Source organism: Boleophthalmus pectinirostris, unplaced genomic scaffold (genome assembly GCF_026225935.1).
Source record: "Boleophthalmus pectinirostris isolate CB_2022bp ecotype Guang Dong unplaced genomic scaffold, ASM2622593v1 HiC_scaffold_11, whole genome shotgun sequence".
NCBI lineage: Eukaryota > Metazoa > Chordata > Actinopteri > Gobiiformes > Gobiidae > Boleophthalmus > Boleophthalmus pectinirostris.
In genome coordinates, this window is record NW_026570994.1 from 4,540,903 (window position 1) to 4,553,694 (window position 12,792).

Sequence of the window (12,792 nt, forward strand, 5' to 3'; positions counted from 1 at the left end):
ATCAAGTGCAAGGATTGTACTGAACTTAGTTTAGACAAAGGAGCAATAGTGCTGGCCTTATCTCCTCAGCCAGGTCATTCCAAAGCTGAGGCACCCGAACCAAAAATCAATCAGTAAAAAGAGAGAAAAAAAAATCTTGAATAATTCTCTCACTCCTAACTGTACAGAGCCCCCGGTGATGATCGTGGAGCCTAAAGACGACCAGGTGGTGGACTGTTACATCTGTGAGGCCGTGCATCTGCAGTGTGAGCTGTCCAGGAGCAGCGGCCGAGTGCGCTGGTCCAAGGACGGTCAGGACGTGGAGGAGAGCACCAACCTCCAGATCATCTCAGAAGGTCCATACAGGAGACTGAGCATCCTGGAGACCACAGCAGAGGACAGTGGAGAGTATGTGTGTGAAACCGACGGGGATTCTGTCTTCTTCCAGCTCAATGTGACAGGTAGGTCAAGTTTATGATACTGAAGTACAAGTTTGGAGAGACAGTTCCTACTTTTATTATTTACTACTTGATTAATCTACTTAAAATGGGTCATATGATTGCATTATTATTATTATTTTTAATTTAGGGAATAATTCTGATGTTCTCATTTCTCTTCCAGAGCCACCAGTTCGCTTCGTCTACCCGACTGAACCCGAGTTAGAACTGACCCACATGGCTTCGGAGAGACTGGACCTGTGCTGTGAAGTGTCTAAGCCGGATGCCCCGGTCGTCTGGTACAAGGACGGGCTGGAGGTGGAGGAGGGGCCCAACCTCTATCTGGAAGTGGACGAAGCTAAACGCACACTGGTCATCCCTGTCCCGACGATGGAGGACACAGGGGAATACGTGTGTGACACTGAGGACGATTCTGTGGCCTTCTTAGTCACAATCACAGGTAGGGATGAATGTGTAGCTCACCCACTGTGTCAGATGCCCTCCCAGTGTCTCTGTTAGGTTTTATACTATGTGAAAGCTACTAATAACCCTGAAGTTTAGACCCTGTTCTGAAATGCATGGGATTCTTGTGTTACTTTCACAGTTCAGATTTCTGTCTTCTCTCAGATGTTAACACCCTTGGATGTTTTTTAAATGTGTACCAAGAAATGGATTAAAACAAATAAGCGTTGTTGCACTGACTGATTTTAAGATTTTATTGTTTGTTTTTAAAGCTTTGAGTGGACAGGCCCCACGTTACGTCTCCGACCTCATCCAGATTTACGACTAGTATGACCAAATTTTTAAAAAAATTTGTTGTCTTCATTTTATTTATTTTATCTCTTTGCAGCACTTTGGAAACTGCTTTAAAATGTGCTACATAAATAAAGTGGATTTGGATTTGGAAATAAATTATGTTCAAATACAATTGCACATTACAATAATTGTCTGAAATTTTGCAGTGAGATAAAGTTTAGCCCTATATGAACTTTTATTTTGGCTAAAATACTACTTTTTTATTGCATGAACTGAATCTTATTTATTTATTTATTTATTTATTTCCAGAGAAGCAAATGTAATCTGTATCTAGCTATTTGCCAAGAAATTTGCCATCAGATATTTTAAAAAGTTTAAATATTATACATATGTTTTTTTTTCTCTGTATGTGAAACTATACAAATGAATCAGCCTCATCAATTCCCTTTTTACATTTTCCTTTACAGAACCTGCTGTTGCTCTCTCTCGGCCCAAACACCTCCCGGAGACTCTGAAGTGCAGCACAGACAAACCCATAGTTCTGGAGGTGGAGGTGTCTCGCCCAAGCGCAGATGTGACGTGGCTCCTGGATGGTCAGCAGATACAGGAGAGTCCAAACGTTACCATGTCAGCGGAAGGACTGGTGAGACGACTGACCATCCACTGCCCCTCCCCCTCGGACACCGGGAAATACACCTGCGACGCCACCGACAATCAGATACATTTTCAAGTGAAAGTTTCAGGTAAAAATACATATACACTGGATAATATTATTCTTGGAACTTCACATTTAAACTAAATAACATAACTGATGGACTGGAATCATGAGGTGACGAGCCGCAAGTTACATGATGTGCCTTCAATTTATACCCTAACCCTATACTCCCTTAAGTAATTACTAAGCCTGAATTTATTGTTCATTAAGAATTAAGTGTTTCGTCATGCATTAGTTTTAAATAGAGAATCCAAAAAAAAAATTGCTGGATTAAGTATATAAACTGATGTAATAGGGCTATTAACTGGTCATAGTTGACCCAGATGTTCTTATAATGTTTGAACTTTATTTTTGTTATCAATTAATATTGGGTAGCGTCGTAGTACTCAAGGCCAAGACCATAAAAAAACGGTCTCAAGGCCGAACTTGAGACCTTTTTTTATGGTCTTGGTCTCATCTCAGACTTGACCGCGATTGGGCTTGGTCTTGTCTCGGTCTTGAAGGTGCTTAGACTCAGACTTGTTTCGGTCTTAAAGGAGCTTGGACTCGGTCTTGTTTCATTCTCGAGGTCTGACACTCAACGAGTGATAAAATGGAGATAGATTTATAAAAAATATAGATTTAAATGTGCCAAAATAACTGTAAAACAAATAAATGTTGAAAAATGACCTTTAAAAGTCTTGGTCTTGTCTCGGTCTTGACCCTCAGGGATCTTGGTCTTGTCCTGGTCTTGGGACCCTGTGGTCTCGGACTGGTCTTGGTCTCGATTAGTGCGGTCTTGACTGCAACACTAATACTGGATATCAGCAGATACTTAAAGCTATAATATCAAAGTTGTTATTGGAACTGAAAATGCCGGATCAGTGGATTTCTCGAAGTTATTATAAAGTGCTACCCAAATGTTGATTTTAAGGTGAAAAAAATTGACATTTAGTAGACATTCGCAATTTATAGACAGATAGAAGTTCACAGTTTAGATTTGATTCTTGTTACACTTATTTGAATATTGCATTATGAAGTGAAAGTGTCTGGGTCTTCTGAGACTTCAAAGTTTAGAGTGATTGGTTAATCTCACCTGTGACTCACTCCGAGCATAACCAATAGGAGAAGTGGGTGGGTCTGTATTTTGAAGACCAGAGCTGCATTCAACACAAACACTGCAGAATCATCCCCACCACTGCATATATTATTGTTGATATTTAGCTAACTTTATGTAAATTCTTTCTTTTGCAGAGCCTCCAGTGAAGATCTTAAACAAGTCCAGCGTAAACACCAGCGTGACCTCGACTCTCTCTGATGACGTGGTTCTGGAGTGTGAGCTGTCCAGGCCCAACGCTGTGACCAAATGGTACAAAAACGGCGAGCGCATAGAGAACCACGATCGTCTGTGCGTGGAGGAGGAGGGGGCTTTCCGCTCTCTGGTCATACTGAGCGCTGAGCTGGAGGACAGTGGCGAGTACTTCCTGGACGCTGGGGACGATGCGATCAGCTTTCAAGTCACTGTTCAAGGTAAGGAATACAAAAATAGAATTAAACATAAATGTATAGGGCCAAAAATGTAACACTGAATGTAACTGAAACCATAGAAACTTACAAAACAATCTGTATTTTTTTTTTCGTTTCGCTTCTCCTTTAAACCCTCTTCTTGTTGTCTTGTTTTCAGAGCCTCCAGTGCGTATCATTGGAAACTCATGTGATGTGGACTTCCAGGAGATGGTGGCAGGAGATGAGCTGATCTTAGCCTGTGAAGTGTCCCGGGCCAACGCTCCGGTGCGGTGGTTCTGTAACGACAGGCTGCTCACAGACGACCCCCGTGTTTACATCGAGAGCTACGGAACTCTGCGCAAAATCATCATCTCTGACGTCCAGCCCTCCGACTCCGGGAAGTACATCTGCGACGCCGGGGATGACAAGATGGTCAGCATCATCAGAGTGCAAGGTATGTGGGGTTTATGGTCAATCGTGCAAGTGGCAAGTAGCAGATCTTAAGTACTAGTAATGTAATGTAAGAGCTAAAGGTACCTGTGTCTTATGGAGGATCAAAATTTCACATTTAAAACCAACCTGAAAAGATGGCTTAAGAGAGAAACCAGATTTGTGATCACTAATGTTCTGCTCCTAGATGAATGTCAGTGTTGTATGTCATGATTGTGTCTTATTGTGCTGTTTCTGCCATGTTTGTTCTGTGAATTGTCATTGACAGTTTGTTTATTGTGTGACTTTGTCTTATGTTTTCTGTCTCTCTGACCTGCCGAGGACTATAGATGTAAAGTAGCCTTCGGGCTAATTCTGGCGTATTTATAAGTATATGTTTATGAATATGCATTGTCCCTTTTAAATAAATAAAATAAAAAATGCACTATAAATAAATGAATAAATGTAGGATTTAAAGCCCCACGGCGTAACTTTGGCATTATTTATTTTCATTTTGAATGTTTTTGATGCACTAAAAAAAATAGAAAACCATTTGTGCTTCATCTGAATGAGCTTGCATCTCCACAAACCTGACTCTTATTTAGCCTCTTATTTACCTGTAATCTTCCACAATATAGCATAAAGCACATGGAGAATGTTCCGAAGTATGGGTTTAACTTGTTCCCATGAGAGCAGGCAGGTGACCTCCAGAAAATTGTTTCATCAATTTTGAGCAAAAATGAAGAAAAAAAAAAAGAAGACATTGATTGAACAGCATACATTGTCTTATTCCTATTTGTATGAAAACATTTCAGACCTACCCTGCTAATGCTGTCATATTTCTCTGCAGAATCTCCGGTCACGTTCCTAAACAAAGAGGAGGACATAGTTCTGATCGGGTATGAAGCAGAGAGTCTGACCATGAGCAGTTACGTGTCCCGGGACAACGCTCTGGTGCGCTGGCTCAAGGACTGGAGCCCGGTGGAAGGAGAGCGCTTTAAGAGTGAGGCGGACGGATACAAGCGCACTCTGACTATAGACCCCCTGAGGAGATCTGACGCTGGAGAGTACACATGTGACGCACACACTGACCAGGTCCACTTCAGCCTGCTCGTCAAAGGTACACACACACACACACACACACACACACACACACACACACACACACACACACAGACACACACACTTCAGCCTGCTCGTCAAACCTGATCGATGAACAACACTGTAAACTTGAACACAACTTTTCCCTCCACAGAAATGCGAGTGAAGTTCACGCGCCCCCTGCAGGACATGGTGGCCCACGCGGACGGGATGGTGACCCTGAGCTGCGAGGTGGGGAGGCCCAAAGCGGACGTCCAGTGGCTGAGGAACGGAGAGGAGATCGTGCCGAGCCGACGATACACCATCAGGGCGGACGGGACGGAGAGGAGCCTGACCATACACAGACTGACCCGGGACGACGCCGGGGAGTACGCGTGCGAGTCTAAGGACGACCGGACGGCGGCTATACTGGCCGTGGAGAGTGAGTATACAAGGGCTGTCAAAAGTCTCAAAAATCAGAGGCCTTTAAAGGTTCACTATGTAACTTTTTGGTTTGGAGTCCATCACCTGCTTGTTTCTGTGTGTGACCTTAGGTACCCCTTTTGATTTCAATAAATAGATAAATAAGACACATAAAATGACCAAGGCCACAGGTAAAGTATGTAAAATAGAGAGGACAGAGACGTGACTTAAAGGTATAATTAAAATTTATTAAAAGACTAAAAGGGGCAAGTAGAAATGTAAAATTATTTATTCTATAAAAGGAGCCAGACAGAAGGTTAAAATGATAAAATGACCAAAATTCATAAAATGTACTAAAAGAAGGATAAAACCTTGCAGCCCCTGGGCAGCGGAACCAAATCTGAAAAAACAGAAATAAATGTTACAACTTAACCAAACAAGGACGACTTGAGAGGGGGTAGCTCCACCCAGAACAAAACAGAAAATGCTACAATGCAATCACATCTAAAATAACTTAAAACACAAAGTGTGAACGAAAACCCCTCCCAAGTACGACCCAGGAACTTAAAACTAGAACTAAAACTAAAACTAGAACTAAAAGCTAAAAGTCCAGGGACGTCAACAATAAAACACACATTTATTTAAAAGGTGCAATAGAGCTAAAATATACCAACGTTTAACAAACAATACTAAACAGAAATAAACTAGTAAAACAAAACGGTAAAACAAAACAGAACAAAACAGTAGCAGACCAAAATCCTATGATAAAAGGACAGATTAGCCTTAAAACAAAGGATTAAAACCATGTTTTAAACCCTGATTTAAAAACTACCCGTCCTACCTCAAGTTTCAATACACAGGTCTGCCTCTGGTATAATTTCAGCTCTAATGAACAACGAATTTTAGCCTTTTCTTAAAACCAGTTTAAGAAAAGGTTAAATTATTAAAAGGGAGGAGATTGTTTAAAACCTTACTTGACACCAGGAAGCTGACAGGAAGGTGGTGTCAGGTAAGTCCTAAAAAAATAAAGCGTGCCCCCTGCTGTGCAGCACATATGGATATGTCATTGCTCTGCCTGAAATGTTTCACAGTGTGACATTAAACATTTCTACCTTGCAATTATTAAATTACTGGTGGTTTTATTGCTCAGAAATACAGAAAAACAGGCATTCTGACTGTGAGCAGGGTCACCTCTCCACAGATCTGACCCGTAACTTGGTCAGGTTTGGTCTCCATGACAATAGAAAGGTTTAATTTGGCATTTGATGGCCCCTCCACCAGAAAAGTTACACAGTGCACTTTTAAAGGGTCCATATGACACTATTTTCAGATTTTTGTTATAATGTTTCCTCATTACAAACATGCTTGGAGTTGTGTTTTGTTTCATTCACACATTTTTAACACACAAATCTTGCATATTTTACTGAAAACACACACTACACACTCTAATACAGGAAGGGCTCCATTGTGTTTTTAAACTCTATACACCTTCAATTTCAGCCCTGTAATTTCCAATCTAACTTCTGAACTAACGATAAAAGTAGCAGATAACTTGAAAAGTCAAACTTCACTAATAACTCAGGATTACTCAAACATGTGAATGAAACAAAACAACTCCAGGTATGTTTTTAATGAGATAACAACATTCTAACATGACTTAAAGCTCACAAGAGTCCATTTCGTGTGACATCGGACCTTTAAAGATGATGTCCTCTTTAACTGTTTCTTTTTTGTTTTCTCCCAGTGCCTCGGGTGGTAGAGTTCCTGACAGAGCTCCACAACACCACGGTGCTGGAGGGGGAGGATGCCACCTTTAAGTGTGTGGTTTCTCCAGAGGACGTGAGCCTGGTGTGGACGATGGACAACGAGCCCATAGTGTTGGGCGGGCGCTTCGAGGCCATGCGCAACGGCCTGTGCCACACTCTGGTCATACACAAGTGCCAGATGTTAGACTGCGCCCGCATCAGTGCAGAGGCAGAGGGCAAGGTCAGCAAGGCCAGCCTCAAAGTACAGGGTAAGAGACGCTGATGACTCCTACACAGGATTATTTTATTGCATGTATTTGCTACTGTTTTTGGAATGCCTTTTTAAATTTGATATGTTTAATTTGTATCTATATTGTATTTATACTTATGTGCATACAAAGGGAACCATTTAATGATGTAGACAAAAGTTTAAAGTTTCTTAATTTTCAGATACACAGAGCAGTGATTTTTATTTTCATCTAAGCAGATATGGCACCTGGCAGTATTCGTGGCACCTGACCCCTAAGCACTGTCTCACACTGTTATATCAGTGATACAGCCAACAGAAGAACACTTCTCAGTTAATGTTGTTGAAATAAATAGCCAACTTATTGACATCATGGTCTTTCAGCGAAGACAAAGCGGCTCCATTGACATACGAAAATTCCCAGGCAAATGACGTTATACCCAGTGTCCATTGCAAAACTCTGCTACCAGGAACGTCCAGTGGGTTTTCTTGTGTCATGATGGAAACACCCAGGCTGCAGCTGGACCCTTCTCTCACATTGAGTACTCCTTGTTAATGCTGCCTGCTGAGTTTCTTTAGTAATTATGATTCAGTTTTCTAATACATTGCCAATTATAACTATTATATTTTCTAAAATCATTCAAAAACATCCTTAAGGACATAAAATGTATGTCAAAGACTATTTTATATTCAGTGCCACCTTTCTTTACAGTATGAAAGGATTCCAAGTGTCCTCTGGCAGGTGCTCTTGTGGCCCCAGGGTCCCTGCGTCCTCTGGTCGTCGTGCCCCTGGTTGAATGGTTGAAACGCTGCCATAGAAGAGAACTTAGATTACAGGTGACAGGAGTCACAGAAGGTCTGGCAGGTGCCACATCAGGTGCCACAAATACTGGCATTAGGTTCTACAGTGTCTGCCAGGTGCCATCGAGCCACTGAGACGGCGCCAAAGATGAGCTTGTCCTTCTGGCAAAAGAATAATTTTCTACCACAGACCATTCCCGGACCAGTGAGGGATTACACCTACTCCATTTAAAGAATCCTACTTAATGAACTGGAACTACCCACAGTGATGTAAATGTTTTTGGCCCAAGAGATACTTTGCAGAATATATTTATAACTACTTTCAAACTGTAATCTCAGATAATGTTAATGGGCAAAATCTGAGGTTTATGTTTTGGTCACATGGGGTACACAGGGGTACACCAGTGTGTTTCTACAGGCTGTAACTGGACTGAAACTGAACTAGTCTTACAAACCCTGCTCCTAAACAAACAGATTAAATATATATTCTGAAAATACAAAGTTTTGAAAAATGAAAGGAAGTATATGTAGCCTGCACTCTTTTTAGGTAGTTTTTAAGTAGTTTAGGTCATGAGGAGTTATTCTGCTTTTTGTCTATTGTCCATGAAGTTTAATGTTTTTTGTTTTTTGGGGGGAGGAATTAAGAATAAATCTGCATTAGAATTGTTATGAGTAAAAGCCATACTTGATTTGAACATGTTTACCTCATATCTGGGGACATGCACTTAGGTTATGTTTATGAAATTTAAAATCAGAATCTTTCATCTGGTTCCTTTTCAGTGCAATTCATGTGATTTTGTGTTTTTGTTTTCAGAGGCTCAGATCATGTTCACAAAGAGGATGGACTCAGTGATGGCGGAGGAGTTTGAGGACGCCACGCTGCAGACGGAGATCAGCCTGGAGACGGGGGAGGTGCAGTGGATGAGGCAGGGGGTGGTCATACAGCCGGGCCCCAGGTACACGCTCACGCAGGACGGGCGTGTGCGCAGTCTGACCATCCACAACCTGACCCTGTCCGACCGGGGGACCTACCGCTGCGAGACCCTGCACGACCGCACGCAGGTCAAGCTCAACGTGGAACGTGAGTCAGATTTTCTTTTTTTTTCTTTTTTTTTTTTATAAAGTAGTGTTTCACAAATGTTTCACACCAAGTACCACCCAAGAAAAGTTTTGGAAAACAGAACTAATTCATTTTAAAATGACAGTTGTCCAAAGTTCTTCCTCACTTACCTTACCACTTACATTCAGAGCATTCTGATTATTCACGACATTGACATTATAAATACTTTTCACAACGTTCATGCAACTAGCATGCTGTCAGAGCTATAATTCTTGGTTCACTGGAGATGATTATACTGTAATTATAATTATAATTGCAGGCAGCATACTGTGGTCAATTTATTTCACAATCTAGAACAGAAAGTATTGGGTCCAACAGTTGTACATTTTCTATTGCTATATCCATCCATCCATTTTCTTCCACTTATCCGGAGGCAGCAGTCTAAGTAGGGACTCCCAGACTTCCTTCACCCCAGACACTTCCTTCATCTCCTCCGGGGGGACCTCGAACCGTTCCCAGGCCAGCCCAGAGACATAGTCCCTTCAGTGTGTCCTGGTTCTTCCCTGGGGCCTCCTCCTGGTGGGACATGAACACCTCCTGAGGGAGACGCCTGGGCACCTCAGCCACCTCACCTTCAATTCTTATATACAGATTATACTATCAGCTATACAATTCTATAATTAGCCAACTGATAAATTGATCTAGAAACTATAGACCTCACACCTAATGACATCACAGAGTGGTGCAGTTCTGGTAAGGCCCAAATATGCAGGATTACTCAAACATACCCAACATACAACAAAACACAGGTATGTAGTGAGGTATGTATACCATGCTAAAAAAAGGTCTTATATTACACAAAATGTATCCTTTATTATTAATCTGTTTACATCTCCAAAGGTCAAAATGCTCTGTTCCACCTTGTGATGTCATGAAGTGGTAGTTTTCAGGTTCAGGCCTCAACAGCTCCTTTTACCTGACAATTCCAGTGCTGAAATGATCCGAATGATTCTACTGAAGGTGTACGGAGTTTAAAAACACGGTGAAGCATTTCCTGTATTACCACATGACATCACAAGTTGGAAGAACTTTGCTAAACTAAATTTGCAGGATTTGTGTGTTAAACATGTGTGAAGGAAACAAACTCCAGATCTGTTTGTGATGAGAAAATGTCATAACATAGGTCAGAAAATGGTGTAATATGAGCTCGTTTTAGTTCATTTAATAATTAGTAGGGCTGTTAAAAGTAATACCCTGTACAGTATTCATCTCTGTCCTCTATTTGAGATTTAAAAATTCTCCAGCATGAACCCAGCCTATTGCACAAAGGACCAGTTGCAGGTTCTATTCCCGGGGGGATAATGTAAGTGTTTCTAAGAAGAGTTTGGCAGAGCATCGGTGTAAAAGCGTTTGGCAGAGGGACACTGGATCCTGGAGCTCCAGGTGCTGAGATGTTCTTTTGTCATGTGATAAGCTCCTGCTATTTCAGACTCACCCTGTAACCTTCACACCAAAGCCGGGACAAACAATAGAGACACCATCTGAGTCCTAGAAGGTCCTATAGTATAAGTTCTGTTCTGCGTTCTTGGTATTCTTATTGGCTTTTAAACATGCTCTTGATTACCTTTACTTTGTTCATTTATGGTTTAATAATACATTTTAAATACAGTGGCCATACATACTCTACTGGTCAAAAGTTTTAGGACACCAATTTTTCAAATTTTTTACTGTTTACTGATCAATGAAAGTGTTCACCTTTGGCAGATAGAACAGCTGAACACACTCGTGGCTCGTTCTTTTTACAACAGAAATCAAATATTCTTCAGAAAGTTCTTCCCAAGTCTGTTGCAGAAGTTCTCATAAATGTGTGGCACTTGTAGGTTGCTTCACTCTTCTGTCCAGTTCATCTCAAACCAGCTCCATGGGGTTTAAGTCTGGACACTGTGCTGCTGCTGGACACTCCAGGTTTTCAACGCTTTACCATCTTGTTCTTTTTTCCTGAGGTAGTTTTGGCAGAGCTTGGACTTGTGTTTTGTTCTTTTATCTTTTTTTTTTACCTCTGTCTATTCAGTTCTTTGGCAAGGCAAGCAAGGCAAGTTTATTTGTATAGCACAATTCGTACACAAAGTAATTCAAAGTGCTTTACAGAATAAGAAATACATTAAAATCATAATAAAAACAAATCAAAACATAAATAATCATGAAGATTAAAATTAAAAAAGAGGGACATAAATTGGAGAGAAGAGTGTGGAATGAAAACCTTTCAGTTATTTGCACAGTTAAACAGAAATGTTTTGAGCCTGGATTTAAACAGCGTCACAGAAGAGTCTGTCTCACATGTTCAGACTGTTCCAGGTTTTAGCTGCATGAACCTGAAACTCTGACTCCCCTTGTTTAGTCGTGACTCTGGGCACCAGCAGGAGGCCGGTCCCTGAGCTCCTCAGAGTGCGAGATGGTTCATATGACACTAACATGTCACAGATGGACTTTGGTGCTCGGCCATGGAGAGACTTGTACAAGCAGAGCTGCTTTAAAGTCTCTGAGGCACAGGAGCCAGTGCAGAGACCTGAGCACAGGACTTATGTGCTCGTACTTCCTAGTTCGAGTCAGGACCCGAGCTGAAGCATTCTGGATGTTCTGGATGTTCTGCAGCGTCTCACAGCTCGTTTGGAGAGACCAGTGAGCAGAACATTACAGTATCTAACCTACTGGAGACAAACGCATGGATAAGTTTCTCCAAGTCTGCTTTAGACAGTAAACCTTTGATTTTTGCTATGTTTTTTAGATGGTAAAAGGCTGCAGATGTTATTGATTTGATTTGCACCATTTCAAGTTCTTCATTGGACTTGCACGACTTGAACTGCAATAAATAACTAGAAAAATTAGGGTGTTCTAAAACTTTTGACCAGTACTGTATTTACACTCATACATTATATTAGTACATTACATTATTTTCCATCTGCAGTGCCCCTCAGTTTGGGATCTGGTGTAGGGCTTCACCTATTGGCAGCACAGGGAATTAGCTTGGGGAAAAATAACTGTCGTTAGAGTAACTTAAATGTAGTGGTAATGAACATGACCTGGTAGCAGAAGTGTTAGAATGAGTCTAAACATAATTTTTAGACTTAAAAAGTGTGCAGGCAGCTGTGGCCCAACAATCCTGGACATATTCAAAGTATTAATTCAGCTAATTACAAGGTTTGTTTTTGATAAGGAAACAATGTTACAACATGTTTAAAGGGGCTTTTCCATTAACATGATCTTCTTGAAATGTTCCACAGAATGTATTAAATCTTTCACCCACTCTCCATGGAGACAAGCAGAAGATAAGAATGAAAACATTTGTAATTTAATAAATGAGATGGACAAGTTTAATGCCATATTGTGGAACATCTCATAACTGACCCTCTACCAGAAAAGATACACATTACACCTTTAAAACTATGAATTATACTTCATATTAAACCTTGAACTATTTTTCATTTGTCCCCACAGCTCGAAAAATCACAGTCCGTAAGCCTCTGTTGGACCAGGAGGTGTTCGAGCGTGAGACGGCCTCCTTCGAGCTGGAGCTGTCCCACGTGGACGTGGAGGGCGTCTGGCAGAAAGACGGCATCCGAGTCAAACCCAACAAC

General features: G+C 41.2%; 1 protein-coding gene across 1 annotated transcript in view; it reads left to right on the forward strand.

Annotated features, from left to right (window-relative positions):
- The window catches only part of obsl1a (obscurin like cytoskeletal adaptor 1a), a 42,936-nt gene that overhangs the window by 21,388 nt on the left and 8,756 nt on the right, over window positions 1–12,792 (forward strand). The window contains exons 11-20 of the mRNA XM_055166506.1: window positions 168–440; window positions 601–876; window positions 1,640–1,915; window positions 3,121–3,396; window positions 3,551–3,826; window positions 4,652–4,921; window positions 5,057–5,323; window positions 7,049–7,318; window positions 8,912–9,178; window positions 12,653–12,792. The exon at window positions 12,653–12,792 is cut by the window's right edge and continues 127 nt beyond it. Coding sequence (XP_055022481.1) covers window positions 168–440; window positions 601–876; window positions 1,640–1,915; window positions 3,121–3,396; window positions 3,551–3,826; window positions 4,652–4,921; window positions 5,057–5,323; window positions 7,049–7,318; window positions 8,912–9,178; window positions 12,653–12,792 — 2,591 coding nt within the window. The remainder of the gene's footprint in view (window positions 1–167; window positions 441–600; window positions 877–1,639; window positions 1,916–3,120; window positions 3,397–3,550; window positions 3,827–4,651; window positions 4,922–5,056; window positions 5,324–7,048; window positions 7,319–8,911; window positions 9,179–12,652) is intronic.